The sequence below is a fragment of the Drosophila kikkawai genome, chromosome 2R (genome assembly GCF_030179895.1).
Source record: "Drosophila kikkawai strain 14028-0561.14 chromosome 2R, DkikHiC1v2, whole genome shotgun sequence".
Classification (NCBI taxonomy): domain Eukaryota; kingdom Metazoa; phylum Arthropoda; class Insecta; order Diptera; family Drosophilidae; genus Drosophila; species Drosophila kikkawai.
The window spans coordinates 19,597,720-19,615,237 of record NC_091729.1 but is presented as its reverse complement, the minus strand read 5'-3'; the positions used below and the strand labels follow the sequence as shown (position 1 = coordinate 19,615,237).

Below are 17,518 nucleotides of genomic sequence, written 5' to 3'. Positions count from 1 at the left end.
TTTATATATTTTGTTGGTGCATAAAAATTGAATGAATAGGTGTCCTAAATAGAAAAGGGTGACAATTTGGTTCAAACCGACAACCAATAAGCGGAATGCTTTCCTTCTCCCGTTTCTTTGGAAAATGTTATTTTTCATAAAAACGTAATCCAATAAAAAAATACTGTCCTGGTCTGAAAATACCAAACAGTTCTTAGCAGCAATCAACAGCTGTTCTGGCTTCGTTATCCAACACTGAGTTTTGCGAAACGGCATTTCGGCGCGTGCATTTTATAAAGATTTCGGCAAATAAACAAGGATTTCGAGAATGTTTGATGTGGAACCGATAATAGCTGATCACAAGGACGTAATACATGATGTGGTGTTCGATTACTACGGCCGCCGGATGGCCACCTGCTCGAGCGACCAGACAGTGAAGGTGATGCCGGTGGTTTCTTGTAAACAACCAATTTTGTGATTATGAATTATGTCCGCAGATCTGGGACGAGGACGGGCAGGGCAAGTGGAGCGTGACCAGCAGCTGGAAGGCCCACTCCGGCTCCATTTGGCGCGTGTCCTGGGCGCACCCTGAGTTCGGTCAGGTGGTGGCCACATGCTCCTTCGATCGCACGGCTTCCGTTTGGGAAGAGGTGATTGGCGAAAAGGTATCGTCGACCAACGCTCCCACACGCCGCTGGGTGCGTCGCACCACGCTAGTGGACTCGCGCACCAGCGTCACCGACGTGGAGTTCGCTCCAAAGTACCTGGGACTGCTGCTGGCCACCGCATCTGCGGATGGCATCATTCGCATATACGAGGCACCGGACATTATGAACCTTTCGCAGTGGCCTGTGCAGCACGAGATCGCCAATAAACTGCCACTAAGCTGTCTCACATGGAACACCTCCACCTACATGGTCACCCAGCTGTTGGCGGTAAGGAATCTTTTATTGACTTTGATTGTGAAATCTCTTTAACTTTAATTTTTTGCAGGCGGGCAGCGATGAGGCGGCCACGCCCACTGGCAAGGTCTTCTTATTTGCCTACAGCGAGAATGCCCGCAAGTGTGTAAAAATCGAGACTGTGAACGATATAACTGATCCAGTCACTGATGTAGCCTTCGCCCCCAATGCCGGTCGCACCTTCCACATGCTGGCCGTGGCCAGCAAGGATCTCTACATTGTTAATCTGCGGGGTGTAACGTAAGAGCAAGAGAACCTCATAAAATAAGCCCATGACTAACGATTCCTAACTCTTCTAGGGATGCCACTGGTAACTCGAAGCTGGACATCCAGACCGTCAAGTTCAGCGAACACAACTGCCCCGTGTGGCGCGTCTGCTGGAATATGCTGGCCACCATGCTAATCTCTACCGGTGATGACGGTTGTGTTCGCCTTTGGCGAATGAACTACAACAAGCAATGGCGTTGTGCCGCCGTGCTAAAGGCGGAGGGCAGCGGGCCTACCTACGAGCCGGCTCCGCCCACTCCGACATTGGCCACCACAGCCTCGGCCACGGCCAAGTTCTACAAGAAGGGCACCATTGGTAACCAGGTGCCGTGGCACTGATTTTGTAGTTTATCGTTAGATTTCCAAATAAATGCCTAAGTTGAAAGTGGCCTGGTTGATTTTAATGAGGAGTACTTCATCATGGATGGAGGGATGTCGTAGTTCGATTTGTTCTAATCGAATGAGTTAAGGTAAAAATTGTAATACATTTAATCTACTTTTATATATATTGTTGCTTTATATAGGAAACCTATTTCGAGAAATATTTTTTATTAACAAAGTAGGCCAGAAGTAACGTTGGGCTTGTTAATAATCTTTGCTAATTCGTTCATTCATGGTTACGACTTTATGAGGAATAGATCTTAAATGTGATGATAATGTTCTTTCTGTGACTGCTTTCTATGGTCACTTACGCCTTGGAACATGAGCCGGCGTCGGCATTCTGATAAATCCGATGAGCAGCTTCCTAGTCCACATATCGCCTTCGGCAGTATCTCTTTCACCTTTCAGCTCGTATATATATTACATCACATAAACGTGGGGACTTGGAAGATGCCGACAGATGCACCACACGCACACATTCGATCCGACGGGTTGGCCGCTGCTCAAACTTCAGCCGGCTAACTAGGGCAATTATTGATTTCTGACTATGTTCCCCGCAAAGAAATAATCAAAACAAAATTAAAGTTCACATGACAAGCCAGAGCGAGGCACTTACGAAAATAATACATAAAATTTCTCTCGTTCTCCGGCCGTACCCTCCGCATGTGTGTCTGTGAGACGGCGCGAGCGCTAGATCTGATATGCTGGCTATTTTTAAAGCGGTTGAGCGCAGGCGAGAGCGAGAGAGAGCCAGTAAATAATAGTAAATAAAAGGCATTTTCAAGTTCAGTGATTATTGCATTCAAATTGAATGGATTTATTAACTCCCATTTACTCATATATCTGTGTTCGATTAACCCCACACAGTCTCGCGGACAAAGGCAACGGACCTTTATGTCCTTTACACACATGAATGTAATTCCATTTCCATTACGTCCACATGTGCTCTTGCTCCAGATGTGCATAAATTAAATATTACTTGAGCGTTTTTATGATGTTTGACACGAAAAACCATTCAGAACTCGAAGTTGTCGCGAAATATTCCACTTAATTGACCCGAACCGCAATAAAAATGGGAATCATTTCCCTGTCGATGACACCGCACAATTATAATGATATGCAACCACCATCCCATGGCAGGTACTCCGGGTACTGCTACTGCTGCTACTGATCCTGTTGCTCTGCTGGTAATCCGAGGAATGAAATCCAGTTCAACCGACTCGATGGTTTTTGTAGCCTTTGCCTCTGTGATAAAACCACCCTGCCCGGGTTGATATCAGGGAACCCCTGTCCCAGATCCGAATGATTGTCTCTAATTGGAAGTTTTGACGTGTGTATTATGCCAAAGGCGATGGTGTTGACGCCGATCCCGAGCAGAGCCACCCCTATATACACCCTCTATACCTTTTTGGGTATTGCCCTGTGGGCGGCGGTGATGGTGGTGGCTAGCATGTCGCGTGGGAAGTCAAAGCTCAGAGGTCTCTCACATAGTGGTAAGTCCTGGCAGAAAAAACATTTATATGTGTTTAACCGGCAAAAATAAATTAATGCGCAAAAGATTGTTTCTCGCGCGTTTTCCGGGGGTGATTTCGAATTTTCCCACATTCCAAAGACAGCAATTTCGGTTGCTCAGCTGCAATGCAATATAGGTTTTAAGTGTTTCTTTTGAAGTGTTTCATTGGCGAGTAGTTAAACAATATATTAAATTAAATTAAATGATTCCCATGGGATCTAGGAATTGTTAAGCTCTAGAGGGTTAAGGGGTTACGCCACCGTGGCGACCTCAAAGATATATAAGTACAAATTTTAATAAAAAACTAATGATAATATACGTAAATAAATGTATAACTCCTTAATAAAAACCGTAAAAACTGATCCTTAAACCGTATCTAAAAAATGTTCCTTTGCTTTCATATCTATTATGATATTCCTAAACCCATAGGACATTCATTAAGTAAATCACCTTTCACAGAAACGTGTTAAATTCTAGTTAGTTAATTTATGTATTTTGTCCACAAAAACACCCCAAGCCAGCGGATCAGCTAAAATATTATGATGTATTTTACCTACCTTTACCTTTTATGACACAGTTCCCTTTGGGTTTTCAGTTTTCTGGAGCGCTGACCCGATCTTGGTCTCGCCGGGTTTCCTGTTCTACGTGGAAATTCGGGTTCCTGCAGTGCTCTTGTGGTTGCGCGACCCCAGCACCTTGCTAACCCCGATCCCTAATTACGGGTGGCGAATGTGCAGCCGGCTTAACTAACTGCCGCGGATCGGGTGCTCACGTGCTTGCTTAGTTAGTGGCTCAGAAACCCATATGCATATGCAAATTTCATAAACCATAAGCGGCACTACTAGTTGACCCCCAGTGCTGGCTTGACCAGCGGTCAGCGGTCCGCCGTGCGCAACCCAAAATCCGCGGTCCAGCGTTCGCTAACGAGCACGGTGGCAGCTTATTGGGTAGGGATTATTTCCAGTCCAATGGACAAGCGCAACATGGTTTTTTTGGAAAAAATATAAAGTATGTAAAAGTTTACGAAGGGAATTTATAAATAGCTTAAAACTGTGGGTCACGAATGGATCCTACATGGCTCCCGTCTGGGTCACTTGTCATCCGACGGCTGATAGCCAAAGTGCAGTCTTGCCTGCTCGTATAGAATAAAAGTAATAATCGTGTTGGGACAGACGCGAATCAGTGCCGGGATGAATCCACGGTAAAAGGCCATTGGTCCCTGCTGGGCGATGCTCCAGAAGGCGCCGCTGATTCCAGAGAACTCGCCCGGCTTGGCGTTCATGTACGTCGTCTTCATAACATCAAGAGGTTGCATTATTGTGACGGCAATGCAGCCGGCTATTGTGGACGTGGCCAAGTGCAACGGCAGCCCATCAGCCGCTGCGGTGGCTGACCTGATCATTTGTTTCACCTGGTCGTAAGATGCATTGGTTCCAATGGTCAGGAGTACGGCTCTCGAAACGGCAGGCAGTGAGCCGCGGAAGAGGCTGTGCACACCCTCCTCCTTGTAGATGCGGAATAGACCGTCGAAGACATGTTTGTAGCTGTGTGATCAGGTACGGATTAGAATGGGCTTTGAAGGAGGTATTTAAAAAAAATTAAAATAGATCAGGTTACCCACTTTCGTCGCTGTTCCGGCGGCAGCTTACTGTCGTTTTGCAGTCGCACTGTGACCACATCTCCGGGCACGCCCACAAATCCTCCGCAGAGGCCGGCGAATGTGGCTAGGCCCACCTTGGCACGTACGCTCTCGGCATCGACATACTTCTTGCCCCACTCATACAGGGCAAAGCGGGCGGTGGTGTAGGTAAGCTGGCGAAACCAGGAGGCCGAGATGCCATTATAGAACGCCTTTAAGCCGCCTTGCTCATAGATATTGCCGACGATCTCAGTGAAGGGCTTCCGGTCCGCTTTCGCCTGCGTCTGCAGCTGCACCTTAATGAGGTCCAATGGTTGGGTGGCGGTCACTGCGATGGCCGAGCAGACGCCGCCGAACCACCAGCGAGGCAGACGTTTTGAGTCCGCATGGCCCATGGATCTAATTAGACCGAAGTATCCTCTAATTCTTCTGATTGCTTAACGAATGACACCAGTATCTCTTCATTTCTAATACACTTTGCAATTTTGAATAAAATGCTTATCCACGTGACAATAAACACTAAGATAATAAGGAACTTAATCATTTTTGATTGTTTAAGAATTATATTTTTGGTTATATTTACCATATATACAAATTGTATATCTTGAATCGCAGATTTCTTTTTTCCCCCAAAGACACTTTTGGTAAATATTTTTAAAATTATATATTTTCTCTTATAAACAATTGTGCTTATTTACAATAGATTCACAAATGGTTCATATACTTATATTAAATATTAATTGTAATTGCTTAATAAATTAATTAATCCCTGCTGGCTTTTTCTTCTCTTTTCTTTTCTGTAGGATGCAAAACTTAGGACTATCACACTGGGTCTGCTCTGACTAGAGTTCTTCGGTTTCGGTTTTAGCTCGGATTTTCCCCGATTGTTTTCATTATTCTTACAATTTCCCGATCAATAGGCCATCTCGGCTCCCCAGGGTCTATAGGGCTTGGCTCCATTAGGCGTGGCATACTGAAGGACACTGGCATTGTTGTAATCCTGACCGCCGCTCACCGGATACTGTGGGGCTGTGCTGTAGCTGAGACTCTCGGAGCTCACTTCCGCCGGACGATTGCTGTTGGTTAGCTCGATGTAGGTGGGTAACTGTTGCTCCGGATGGACCACGCTATGGTCGTGGGTGTAGTGCTGCTGCTGTTGCTGCTGGGCAGGTTGTGGAGTAGTCGTGGTCTGGGTTCTTTGCTGATGTTGTTGCTGGTGTTGCTGCTGTTGTTGCTGCTGTTGTTGTTGCTGCTGTTGCTGCTGTTGCTGCTGACTGTTGGCTTCAGAATGAAGGTCATGACTGGGCAGTACCTCGTTTCCAACCGCTGCACTTGCTCTACCGACACTAGTGCGGCCTCCATGCTGCTGTGGCTGCTGCTGCTGAGAAGGCGAGGCGCTCAGCGTGGGATAGCTAGAGTGGATTGAGCTGCTAGTCACATAGGGACCAGGATTAGCTGGCGCAGCGTAGCTCTGGTACGTAGCCGCTGCACAGTTGGGCTGATAGCCAGCAGTGCTGGGAGAAGGTGCAGTCCAGCCGCCAGGACTGGCACAGCTCTTGGCCGATAGCTCACGCTGCTGAACAAAGTACTGCAGGTGAGACATGAGGCGCAGGCGCATCGGATCCTGGATGTCCATTCCCTCGATGGTCACCAGGTAGCGAGCCACCTCGGCGGCGCATTCGCGGAACCCAATGATGTGATAGTCCATGGCCACGCGCTGCGGGTCGTAGGTGAGTGAGTCGAGAGCTGCAATGGAAGAGAGGCGGAGAAAGTCAATAAGCTGTCTAATCTGGGATCGAGTAAACAATTAAAATAGTTGTTCCCACGCGACATGCATAAAGAACAACCCCCCTGGTGTCCTTCTGCGGGATAACGTAGGCTAACAGGAACTATCTCAGGGGGTGGAAGCCCAGCCCAGCCCAGCTCTAGCTTTTGTAGGATTTTTAATGGTGGTGCAGTGGGCAGCGTGGGAAGACCCGAGAATCGAGATTCACTCGGGCTCACTTTAGGGTGGCAATCATAATTTTCCCACAACACGACCCTGTTCGGGACAACAGGTTAGGGCATTGTTTACCCGGATTTGTGATAATTTGCCGCATATTGTATTTAAGTGATTCCCACAGAGGGATTTTGTTTACAAGTTTTAGATGGTATAGTTCCCAGGCTATTTTTTTTTATTAGAGGAATAGCTCTTTCTTAGCTCTATCTTTTCCTATCAATATTAAAGAGATTTCTTTCTTAAACTTTTGAAGCAAAAAAATAGAAACTTACTTTTCGATTGCAGACCCTTTAGATGCTCCACGGTTAGCTGCAGGATCTCAGCCTTTTCCAGCTTGGCGGATCCTTGTTTCTCATAGGCGGAGGGCACCAACCGCTTCAGTTCGGTCAGCGAGGAGTTGATCCGATCGCGGCGCTTCTTCTCGATAACCCCGCGTCGCTTTTTGCGGGTCATCAGTTGGCAGCTTCCGGGTCCACTGGGAGATATTCTAAAAGGAGAAAAAGAATAAAGTTAAGAGTTAGAAAGATCTAGAAAAAGGACTAACCTAGTTCACAGAAAAGAAGAGAAAAGTACTGAAGCGATCTGACTTGGTTTAAGGTTTATTGGGGAAAATTAGGCGACAATTTATACTTTATTTATATTTAAAAAGAAGTATCTATATATCATTCTTAAGAGCACGAAAATGTATTGATCTTATTGAAAGGTTAGCGGCTTAAAAAATAATTTAAAACTCTTGAAGTTGTTGAATATATAAAACGTTTTTAATTACACCGCAAAATAGCTCTTGAATTTATCCTTTGAAGTTTTTGTAACTATTAATCAATTAGATTTTTATAAAATGTAACAAATCACTTCTAAGGAAACACATTTGATCGATCTTAACATATATTTTTTTATCACGTATACGCACTGTTCTTTGGATGACTCCTCGGAGTAGAGATCGTCGCAGTCGCTCTCGGAAAGCGTCCGCTTGTGGCTGCTGTGCCCCTGACTGTGGTTACTGTGATGGCTGTGATGGGACGGCGGCGGCACCCAGTGGCTCTGCGGCACAGAGGTGCCCACTCCGGGCATGGCCACTGCGGGTCCAGCTGCGTAGCCCCAGTGATGCAGTGGCGCGTTCACGTGCATGTTGTGATCCATTGTGCGACGAGTGTAGTGTGTGTGTTGTTTGTCTGGTTCGTTGTCCGTTTGTTGCTCCTGCGCACTTGACACTTTTGTTGGTTCTGAACTTGCAGATAAAGCCGGAGCTGGAGCGGAGCTAGTTTTGAGCACGTGACTTATCGTGTGCGCGAACGGCGGTCGACTGATTCTGCAGCACACGTCCAGCGGACGACCTGCCCTCCTCCGCCGCCGTCGCTGCCGCCGCTCAACCCCTTTTTACCGCCGCCGGCAGTCGTCCAATAAGACGCAGCAGCAACCACCCCTTGGCAACGCGTGCTGGCCGAGATTATGGGGGTAGGTACGATCGCAGCCAAATGAACAAGGGAGTATCGCCACGGGAGTGAGCAGGGCAGAGCAGTAGCACTAGCAGGAGTGCGACAAGGAGCGGCAGTATCTTAAGCAAATGAGCAAGCCTCTGTCATCGATTGCGATTGCATCTGATGACAATGATTATATGGCAGCATCTGCCAGGCACAACATCTCCTAATCGGCGCCGTGGGCGGCTAACTGGCAACGTCCGCCGCCGTCGCCACTTGTCCTGGAGCGGCCGCCTGGCTGCCTCGCAGAATGGGACTCAAACTGGAGCACGCGCCCGAGCAGCCGCCGGTCGTGTGGCAAAGCCCCAACAAGTGCAACAGCCGTCGTTGACCTTTATCATAGCCCGGAGCCGTGTGTTGGCCAACATTTGTAGGTCAGTGCTGCTGGCTCAAGGTTAGCCGGGAGCCGAGATAAGAGCGGATGCGGGAGCAGGTGGTCGGAGTTGACCTAGAAATTGTCTGAGGCAAATCAATATCGAGGTTACAGCATTTGCATTTTTGAGAAGTCTTTAATGGGAACAGATTTGAGCAATTATAAATTCTTGGTGAGTATATATTTTCTCATTTCTCGTACATATTTTTCAAACAATTCTCTAGAATTTTTCTCAACCATTTTTAGATTTTTAATTAAACTTGTCCGTTGTGAAAAGCTTTTAGAGTCATAAACAAATCTCGCGCCTTCCTTCGCACTGTTTTTCCATTGACATTAATAGGTAGTTTCTCGGTGAAGAACACCCCGGCATGGAGATGTTTGTGCTCCTCCGGCAATCTGTTGGCCACATGATCCACAATCTCCTGTTCACTGATAGTGTCATCGCTGCTCCTGGCCATTAGAGCACCAGCCTCGTAACCCACCTGTGCATTAAAGATTCCCACAACGCACACGTTCTGAACCTGGCGCAGCTCCAGAATAACGCTTTCGATCTCTGATGGCCAATAAGTACGGTTTTTGCATTTAAGACCATCTTTTATGCGATCCACCACAAAGAGGGAGTTCTGGTCATCGAAGTAACCCAGATCGCCGGTGTGAAACCAGCCTTCAGGGTCCTGGATGCGGCGAGACTCCTCCTCATCTCCATAGTATCCCTTCCAGCGCAGGCCATTGTGCACATATATCTCACCGATCTGGTTGGGCCCCAGACTCACACCCTGATCGTCAACGATGCGAATCCTTTTTATACCCTTGCAGGGTATTATAGTTTCAGTCAGAAGTTTGCAACGCAGTGAAGGAGACATTTCCGACCCTATAAAGTATATATATTCTTGATCAGCATCATCAGGGGAATCTTTCTAGATATGTTAGGAAAAAATCGATTTTTGGCCATTTTTGTGAAATTTTATAAAATTTTTGATTTTGATAAAAAATTGAATTTTCAAAATTAAATTAAAAATTAAATGAAGTATGCAGATTTATTAACTGTAGAAAATCTTGCTCTTTTGGCCGATATATGATATTTTTAATTTTAAAAAAATCAAGAAGTTTTTTAATATAAAAAATCCGATTTTATAATACAAAATAATATTTTTCTAAGTCAAGGAATCATTTCCGACCCCATAAACCATATATATTCTTGATCAGCATTAACATGCGAATCTATCTAGACATGTCAGGAAGAAATCGATTTTTTGGCCATTTTTGTGAAATTTGATAAGGGGTTACATCATTAAAATTTTTGATTTTGATAAAAAATTGAATTTTCAAAATTTTTAAATGAAGTATGCAGATTTATTAACTGTAGAAAATCTTGCTCAGAACAGTTTTCCGATTTAAAATTAATGCTCTTTTGGCCGATATATGATATTTTTAATTTAAAAAAAATCAAGAAGTTTTTTAATATAAAAAATCCGATTTTATAATACAAAATAATATTTTTCTAAGTCAAGGAATCATTTCCGACCCCATAAACCATATATATTCTTGATCAGCATTAACATGCGAATCTTTCTAGACATGTCCAGAAGAAATCGATTTTTTGGCCATTTTTGCGAAATTTGATAAGGGGTTACATCATTAAAATAAGCAAAAATGGCCAACAATTTTGATTTCTTAAAATTTTAAATTTGGTATGCAGTTTTTTTAAGTTAATAAAAACTAACACAAAACTGCTTTCCGAATCGAAATTAATGCATTTTTGGCTTAGTTATGATATATTTTAATTGTTACCTGCAAGGAAATACAAACTTTGGCTGCCCAAACTTAGCTTTATTTCTTTTTTAAAGGGCCATTTTTGTTGATTACCGTAGCTTAATGCCATATACCCTAAACATTTATTGTAGATTCACATATTCATTTGAAAGACATTGAAAAGAAGGGGTTTGCCTTTTGTTTGGTCAAGCTGTAGCTCAGGTTTCCCATTTAAGTTTTCTTTATAAATTTTAGAGAAAACTTAGAATGTGTGCTTAAAATACCAAGCCAAATATATTGATATAATACAAAGTTTCAGTTTCCCCTGTGATTAATACTTCCTCCAGCCACCTTCCATAAATATTTGCAGCAACATTTCGCTCCATCTTTCTCGATTATTTTCGATTGTCGTGGCGTATGCTCGATGTTAATGCCGCGCCATATCCATTTCAGAGAACGAACAAAATCGAAAATTGTAAAAAAGTGCTTTTAATTTGATTCGGCATGCTGTCGCTCAGGTTTCCAATGTGGCAAACAGCAAAGTGGAAGTGCTTAATGGCCAATGCCAGTGTCAGTGCCAGCGTGGGACAGAGTCTCGAGCTAGGAATCGTCAGTACAGAGAACCCACCCCTGGATGGATAGTGCCCGGCTGAGCGGCAAGTTCAACTTGCACCACCGACGACGCACTGAAAAATCGCTGTTGCTCGCGGCTCGTGGGAAAGCCAGAGGTCTCCGGATTCTCACGAACGTCCAGCACGTGCGGGTCGTGCGCCGGAATGGATCGATGGACGGGGGAGGGACATCGACTGGGACCAAGTTACTCCCTCAGAGAAGCATTCTCGAGTGCATTATTCAAGGTATGGAGCCAAAGGAGCGCCGCACACACACACGCAAACACGCTTTATTGTTAATGGATATTTTCGAAAACAACTTTCTATAATGAAAATTGCGGTCTGTCGACTCTCTCCGAGTCGAATACATATATGTAGATAATTCTCACAAGACTGGTTTCTGTGCTCTATCGCTGGACGCAAAGTGTGGAGGTTATACATGGATATATATTTGGGTACCCTGATTCCCGATTTCCCGGACTCAAAAGCTCCTAAGGCAAAAGTTACAGTTGGCCGCATTCTCGTGCCTGTGCAGCTCCAGGCTCAGCGGCTCCGCATCGTCCACCCAGGTCTCCAGCGTGCAGGAGCTGGACTGGTGGCTGGACTTCTGGGACTGCGATTGCGAGAACGATCTGGTGGTGGCCGCCGCCGCCTGACGCCATCTCGTATCGAAGTCCTCCCAGCGATCGCAGGTGTCGTCGTCCAGGGAATTGCCATTGATATCCCACTTGACTATGGGAAAGTCATCGTGCGGCGGCTCCATGATCACCACGCTGTGGTAGTTGCCCTCGAACTTTGAGCCCAGGCTGATGCTGCAGGGATGCTGGTGCTGCAGCCGGTGGCTGACCATCTTCTGGGGCGTCTGTCTGGGAGGCTGATGCACTGACAGCTGCTTTGGAGGCGGCTGTTGCATCTGCTGCTGCTGCTCCTCCAGCTGCAGATCCAGGCTGGAGTTGGAGGGCGTGTGCCGGAGATAGCGCACATTCTCCTTGTAGGGCACCCGCTCAAACTCAATGGTGTCCAGCACCTCGTAGTTTCCGCAGCTCATCAAGTACTTGCTTCTCAGATCGAGCTTCGTTGCCTCCTGCGGCTGTGGTTCCTCCGCCTCCCTGGCCATTTCCGGTGGCGCCTCATTCTGGTTGCACTCGTCCAGCTGCAGCTCCTCGTAGATGGCCTCCGTCATGTGGCAATTGCTGTTGACGTCCAGCTCGAGGCCCCGTTGCAGGTCTGCACCCACTTCCGGCTCCATATCGTCCTCGTCGCCATCCTCCTCGTCCAGGCGCTGCACAAATAGCTGCTTTGAGGTGGATATCCGGCGCAGCAACTGCAACGACACACAAGTTGATGGGAGTGAACTTTACGTGCGGAAGTCAACGCGGCGTATGATTAACGCCCGGCACAACCCACTGAAAGCTCAGGCATGCGAACTTCGCGTTCTATTGTTATTCGGCGTTGGCCCCCATCGATTTTTTATTGATCGCCCGCCCCCCTTGACGCGTGACAACTAACCTTCAGACAGGACTTCTTGGTGCGCCTCAGCAAATGCGACATTCTGATTGTGTGTCTTTGTGTCGCCGCCAAAGTTGATTTATCCTTCGTAGTCGAAAGTTGCAATTACCGTGACTATTGTTGCCGTTTAGCCGGAGTTGTGGTATTGAGCCGGGGCATGTGCCTCATTGCTGCTGCAGCCCGTTGGCCTATCCAAACAAAACTGAACAAGGAAACGCCGCGGCGAACCCTCGCAGGTGGAGCAAGGACCTTACTTGGCCACGCGCGTGGCCCAAATGACTCATGGCAGTGGCAAAGAGGTGCACAAGGAAAAATTTTTAAAAGAATATTGGATCGGAAACATTTTCTGAATTAACTAAAGTTATTTTAATGCCAAATTAATTTAAGGAAGTTTGTGCTGCAAAAGAAAAAGTCTAAACCTGTTACTCGGAGGTCCTTGGGTGACTTTTCTTTCCGCTTTCTTTAGGGTTTTATTTTTTTCTTTAATTAAATTCAACTATAATCTTAGAATACCCATCTTATTTATATAAAATATATTAAATTTCAAGAAAAACATTTAATATTCCGCAAGAGAATAGCCTCCTTTCACTAAGCTTCTCTCCTATAAGCTGCTTTACACTTGGTTTACTCTTTTATAAACTTGTATTTGCTATATTCAAACTCTAATATAATTTATATATTCCATATTTTCTCCCTGTGCACTGGGGGAGCATTGCAAGTGCCCAGCTGAGAGCCATCGCCGGCACAGGCGCAGTTTAAGCCGAACGCACAGATTGGGAATCTCGAGTGGGGCGCCCGTAATGCGGTAATGGCCCGGCTTGGAGTGGCCACCTCCGCCGTCTGTTCCGCTCCGAGCTGCTCCTCCAAACCGAAGACCCTTGGTTGGCCGGTCAAGTGCCTCGGGGGGGCAGGCGTGTTGATGACGGGCCAAAGGTGAGTCCTGCTCCCCCTGATTACCATGGCTCGTGTTGCTGTTGGGGGCGCCAACTAGGCGCGCTGCCAGTCATGGCAAGTTTATTATGAAACTATTTCCGGAGAGAGGGTTGTCGTTAAACTTGCGGGAGTTGGCGATAAAACTATGGAGTAATATATGAGAATCACCTCGGAATTGTGTTATAAATAGGGCGTCAAAATATAAAAAGATGGGAGATTTGTTTTTTCGGAATTAAATAAAAGGTCAAGAAAAGAAAGTACTTCTCTTAGAACATCTAGAATATGACAAATTTCAAATGTTTCTTTCGAAAATCAAAAAACTTATAAATATTTAAGTGCGCACAAAATGTTACAAGCACAAGTACACAAGGGATCTCCTTAGTGTCATACATTTACTGGTAGCGATGTCCTTGAAATACTGAAGTGGCTCTGGTCACAACCTGATGGTAATCAAGCTAAATGTAGAGGACAGTCAGTAAATTTATGTGAACTGATGACAACCATTGGTTACATCAGAAACAGCTGCTTTTGCTTATCATAGACAACATCTCTGAGCAGTCTAAAGTAGCAATTTGATTTATTTCATGCCGACTTGACCTTTTCTTTTTGCTAAGAAACTTAAAGTAGCTCCTAAAGGACTAGAAAAGCTCTAGGAAATGAAATAAGAAAGCACTCTGACAGCTTGAATGAACTAAAAAACAATTGCATTTCATTTAGTTTTTTAATTTCTATGGGAAGTCAAAGGACTGACGACTGAATTAATGACATTTGCATGTAAATTTCCAGCAAATTAGGCAAATGATTTAAAACCGAAATTATTTAAATGCCTAATGATTTAAATGCATTTACTTGTACAAAAAAAGGGCAAAACCAGTTTTCAATTCAACATGCTAGAAATGTTTGAGTTCTACTTCCGCTTCGGTTTCAGTTTCGGTTTCCGTTTTTATTTATTTCTTTTTTTTTTTGTGAGTACGACACTTTACAGCCTGTCGCCGATTAGTCACATCGCTCACATCGAGGAGTGCTGCGGTTTCGGTTTAGTTTTGAAATCTGGAATCGAGTGAATGATGACACTCGCAGCAAATTGCAATCAAATCGCAATGATTCGGATATATTCGATTGCTTCTTCGGCTTCTGGGCATGACAGGATCCCCTTTTCGGTCCGGTCATCGCTCAATACTTTTGTCTCCTGCTCGTGACAGTTGTCATTCTCGGGAACTCTTTGCCATCCTTTCGCCAAGATCATTGCTGAAGGCCAAAAAATATTGATGGGCTGGGCCAATTAATGGTTGATTGATGGCGCACACTTCCAAGTTTCGCGATGAAGAGGCGCAATTGCCAATATCGATTACAAAAGTTTGATTTTAATTTTTAATTGCCCGTTCGATGGGCTCTCGGGGGTTGGCCCTAAATTGGCCAGAACAACAGACCGCAGTCCTACGCAGCCCTCCGCATCCCTGCCGCATCCCCTGTGAGCACGCACTCTATTATTATTCTGCTATTATTATTATCGTTGTCATTGCCGTGGAATTTGCTAGGGGTGTGCGTGTAGGGGTTTGCCATGGCCTTGGGCCCGAGTGTGCGAGTGTGTGAAGTGGGCTGTGTCCTCGGGGCAAGTGTCAATTATGCACGACTTGATGGCCACTCTGGAAATCGCTGTTGAAAATTTACATTTTATTAGTTTTACATGATCGTGCCGCGATTCGAGGGCATTAAAATTATTTACGATGCCAAATATTGTTGGTTGTAAATTACGCCCTGTGGCATATATATTCAGAGACTGGCTTTCGGGGCGTTTTCGGGGATAATGGTTTCTATCTCTCTATCGCTTGACCTCTGCCGCTAATTAGAGCCTCATTGTTCCGGCGCTCACGAACCTTTCACGGAGCGTGTTCCTAAATGTTCGGCAAGTCTGTTGCGATTCGGACCGGAGTCGTTGCCTGATAACAATTGCGAGAGCGATTAGCTAGAGCACCGGATCTCTGAACGTTCAGTTACGTTCCAAGTGGCGACATGGCCAGCGGGGTTCCGGAAATCCATTACTATGAGCACGAGCTCAGCATCCGCCGGGTCATTGAGGAGTCTGGCCTGCAGGACCTGGACCAGGCCCTCAACATCTGCGACCTGTCCAGCGTGGAGCAGAAGCACCGTCTCTGGCAGCGTCTCCTGCCCAGGATTAGGCCTTACTATGCGGTCAAGTGCAACGATGACCCCGTGGTAGTCCAGTTGCTGGCCGATCTGGGCACTGGCTTCGACTGCGCCTCCAAGAACGAACTCAAGCTGGTGGGTGACTTATAGGAAATAGTCTAGACTCTAAACTATAGGGTTTTTAATAGGTATAAAGAGTAGTCTGCTCTATATTTCATTGATAAGCTTAGTTTATATATATATATATTTTTAAAACCAAGCAGACGGCAGACGATTACTAAAAAAGATTTCATGTCTTGCCTTTATAAGCGTTGATTATGTACACTAAACAGCATAGTTTGTGATAGAAGCAATCTAGTTTTCATAAAAGAACCATGAATATAGAATCAAGACTTAAGGCAAGGTGTACTTAAAAGACAGATTGTGTATATTTAATGAAAAATATCCCTAACGGCAATTACTGAGCATATACAGAGGTCTTCAAAGGAAAATTCCATTTAAAAATATTCCACTTTTAAAATTCCATTCAAAAAATGTCGTATTATTGGGCCTGGGTTATCAACGGATCGTATTATAAAGACACATTTGTATAGCTCAGTTCAGTTAGTAACAGTTTAGTGGATTATTTAATTAAACCTATTTCATATAATTAAAATTTTTAAAAGGGTTCCCATTTTCTAATTTTTACTCCCAGGTCCTAGGCTGCAATGTTTCACCGGAGCGGATAATATTTGCCAATCCTTGCCGACCTGTCAGTCACCTAGAGTACGCCAAGGAGCATCAGGTGGCCAACGGCACGGTGGACAATGAGTTTGAGATTTACAAGCTGCACAAGCACTATTCCAACTCCAAGTAGGTTGTCTTAAAACTTACTCAAATATGTTAACTCTAGTGAGATTTATATAACCTTTACCAACAATTTCCTTAGTTTGATTGTCAGATTCAAGAGCGAGGCCAAGGAGGCTCAGTGTCCCCTGGGCGATAAATTTGGCTGCGATGCGGATGTGGATGCCACGGCCCTGATGCTACTAGCCAAGTCCCTGAACCTAAAAGTAACTGGCACCAGCTTCCATGTGGGCTCTGGTTGCAGCGAGTTGGAGGCCTATGACCGGGCCATCAAGAAGGCCAAGAACTTGTTCAAGTTTGGCGAGCTGCTTGGTTATGACATGGACTTGCTGGACATTGGCGGCGGTTTTCCAGGCAGCGATGATGGGAAGTTTGAGAAGGTGAGTTTCGGGTTAAAATATATTATTTAGAAATAAAATTTATAAGGAATTATATGTTGCAGATTTCCGAGATCGTGAATACTTCGGTGGAGCGCTATTTTCCCGATGAGCGTGTTAAAATAATTGCAGAACCCGGACGCTTCTTTGTGGCTGCTGCTTACACTTTGATTTGCAAGATCCATGCCAAGAGGGAGGTTCGCAACGAGGCTGGAAAGCTGGACACTGTGATGTACTACCTCAACGATGGTGTCTATGGATCGTTTAACTGTATTCTGTATGATCACCAGGTGGTCACAGCGGAGCATTATCTGGTAAGTTTCATTGGTAATTTTAATGTTCTTAAGAAAATATATTTTAGATATCTGTCTCTTTTGAATTATATATTTTTATTAACCATTGAAACTTTTTCTTAAAGGACGAAGCCAATTCCTTGCCGCAGTTTAAATCTCTGATCTGGGGGCCCAGCTGCGATGCCTTGGACAAGGTGGGAAGAGCTTATAAATTCTTTCAAGAGTATTTTATAATTTTAAAATCCTCTTTCAGATATCGGAGGACCTGCTGTTGCCCAACCTGAACCGCGGTGACCTTATAGGGTTTCCCAACATGGGCGCTTATACTGTGCCCATAGCCAGTCCCTTCAATGGATTTGAGCTGCCAAAGACCCTATATTTCCGGGCCATATGACTAAGTTGTCATCAATGGGAAATAAAATATATTTTCGATATCATTTGTAGCCAACAAGAGTTAT

General features: G+C 45.1%; 6 protein-coding genes across 7 annotated transcripts; 2 read left to right on the top strand and 4 right to left on the bottom strand.

Annotated features, from left to right (window-relative positions):
• The first annotated feature begins 216 nt into the window (after window positions 1-216).
• On the top strand, window positions 217-1,593 carry Nup44A (nuclear pore complex protein Nup44A). The gene is made up of 4 exons (XM_017169575.3): window positions 217-418; window positions 477-914; window positions 973-1,181; window positions 1,241-1,593. The coding sequence occupies exons 1-4, from the start codon at window positions 308-310 to the stop codon at window positions 1,545-1,547; spliced, it is 1,065 nt and encodes a 354-aa protein (XP_017025064.1). The 5' UTR covers window positions 217-307; the 3' UTR covers window positions 1,548-1,593.
• Window positions 1,594-4,115: 2,522 nt separating this feature from the next.
• Dic3 (Dicarboxylate carrier 3) lies at window positions 4,116-5,264 on the bottom strand. 2 transcript variants are annotated; one of them, XM_017169555.3, is made up of 2 exons: window positions 4,724-5,258; window positions 4,116-4,646 (listed from the first exon to the last, which is right to left on the bottom strand). In XM_017169555.3, the coding sequence occupies exons 1-2, from the start codon at window positions 5,134-5,136 to the stop codon at window positions 4,193-4,195; spliced, it is 867 nt and encodes a 288-aa protein (XP_017025044.1). In that variant the 5' UTR covers window positions 5,137-5,258; the 3' UTR covers window positions 4,116-4,192. The 2 variants fall into 2 exon arrangements, with proteins under 2 accessions (XP_017025044.1, XP_070140740.1); XM_070284639.1 differs by having other exon boundaries at window positions 4,398-4,646; window positions 4,728-5,264.
• A 310-nt stretch (window positions 5,265-5,574) lies between these two features.
• Hey (Hairy/E(spl)-related with YRPW motif) lies at window positions 5,575-8,013 on the bottom strand. The gene is made up of 3 exons (XM_017169551.3): window positions 7,651-8,013; window positions 7,013-7,227; window positions 5,575-6,487 (listed from the first exon to the last, which is right to left on the bottom strand). The coding sequence occupies exons 1-3, from the start codon at window positions 7,878-7,880 to the stop codon at window positions 5,655-5,657; spliced, it is 1,278 nt and encodes a 425-aa protein (XP_017025040.1). The 5' UTR covers window positions 7,881-8,013; the 3' UTR covers window positions 5,575-5,654.
• Window positions 8,014-8,845: 832 nt separating this feature from the next.
• LOC138928098 (luciferin 4-monooxygenase-like) lies at window positions 8,846-9,454 on the bottom strand. The gene has a single exon (XM_070284403.1). The coding sequence runs from the start codon at window positions 9,452-9,454 to the stop codon at window positions 8,846-8,848; it is 609 nt and encodes a 202-aa protein (XP_070140504.1).
• A 1,737-nt stretch (window positions 9,455-11,191) lies between these two features.
• LOC108076627 (uncharacterized) lies at window positions 11,192-12,724 on the bottom strand. Its single transcript, XM_017169553.2, has 2 exons — window positions 12,464-12,724; window positions 11,192-12,278 (listed from the first exon to the last, which is right to left on the bottom strand). Exons 1-2 carry the CDS (start codon window positions 12,503-12,505, stop codon window positions 11,436-11,438), a joined length of 885 nt encoding a protein of 294 aa, XP_017025042.1. The 5' UTR covers window positions 12,506-12,724; the 3' UTR covers window positions 11,192-11,435.
• Window positions 12,725-15,374: 2,650 nt separating this feature from the next.
• On the top strand, window positions 15,375-17,503 carry LOC108076599 (ornithine decarboxylase 1). Its single transcript, XM_017169512.3, has 6 exons — window positions 15,375-15,679; window positions 16,239-16,396; window positions 16,473-16,770; window positions 16,833-17,081; window positions 17,186-17,254; window positions 17,314-17,503. Exons 1-6 carry the CDS (start codon window positions 15,410-15,412, stop codon window positions 17,452-17,454), a joined length of 1,185 nt encoding a protein of 394 aa, XP_017025001.1. The 5' UTR covers window positions 15,375-15,409; the 3' UTR covers window positions 17,455-17,503.
• Window positions 17,504-17,518: the final 15 nt, after the last annotated feature.

Excerpts from the sequence above, each read along its gene's own strand:
- Nup44A (XM_017169575.3), top strand. The coding sequence starts at position 308 with ATGTTTGATGTGGAACCGATAATAGCTGATCACAAGGACGTAATACAT. Across the intron at positions 419-476 it reads CGAGCGACCAGACAGTGAAG|ATCTGGGACGAGGACGGGCA; the intron begins GTGATGCCGGTG and ends TTATGTCCGCAG. Across the intron at positions 915-972 it reads TGGTCACCCAGCTGTTGGCG|GCGGGCAGCGATGAGGCGGC; the intron begins GTAAGGAATCTT and ends AATTTTTTGCAG.
- Dic3 (XM_017169555.3), bottom strand. The coding sequence starts at position 5,136 with ATGGGCCATGCGGACTCAAAACGTCTGCCTCGCTGGTGGTTCGGCGGC. Across the intron at positions 4,647-4,723 it reads CCGCCGGAACAGCGACGAAA|CTACAAACATGTCTTCGACG; the intron begins GTGGGTAACCTG and ends CTGATCACACAG.
- Hey (XM_017169551.3), bottom strand. The coding sequence starts at position 7,880 with ATGGATCACAACATGCACGTGAACGCGCCACTGCATCACTGGGGCTAC. Across the intron at positions 7,228-7,650 it reads GAGGAGTCATCCAAAGAACA|AATATCTCCCAGTGGACCCG; the intron begins GTGCGTATACGT and ends TTCTCCTTTTAG. Across the intron at positions 6,488-7,012 it reads AAAGGGTCTGCAATCGAAAA|CTCTCGACTCACTCACCTAC; the intron begins GTAAGTTTCTAT and ends CTTCCATTGCAG.
- LOC138928098 (XM_070284403.1), bottom strand. The coding sequence starts at position 9,454 with ATGTCTCCTTCACTGCGTTGCAAACTTCTGACTGAAACTATAATACCC.
- LOC108076627 (XM_017169553.2), bottom strand. The coding sequence starts at position 12,505 with ATGTCGCATTTGCTGAGGCGCACCAAGAAGTCCTGTCTGAAG. Across the intron at positions 12,279-12,463 it reads CCAAGAAGTCCTGTCTGAAG|TTGCTGCGCCGGATATCCAC; the intron begins GTTAGTTGTCAC and ends GTGTCGTTGCAG.
- LOC108076599 (XM_017169512.3), top strand. The coding sequence starts at position 15,410 with ATGGCCAGCGGGGTTCCGGAAATCCATTACTATGAGCACGAGCTCAGC. Across the intron at positions 16,397-16,472 it reads AAGCACTATTCCAACTCCAA|TTTGATTGTCAGATTCAAGA; the intron begins GTAGGTTGTCTT and ends CAATTTCCTTAG. Across the intron at positions 17,255-17,313 it reads GCTGCGATGCCTTGGACAAG|ATATCGGAGGACCTGCTGTT; the intron begins GTGGGAAGAGCT and ends ATCCTCTTTCAG.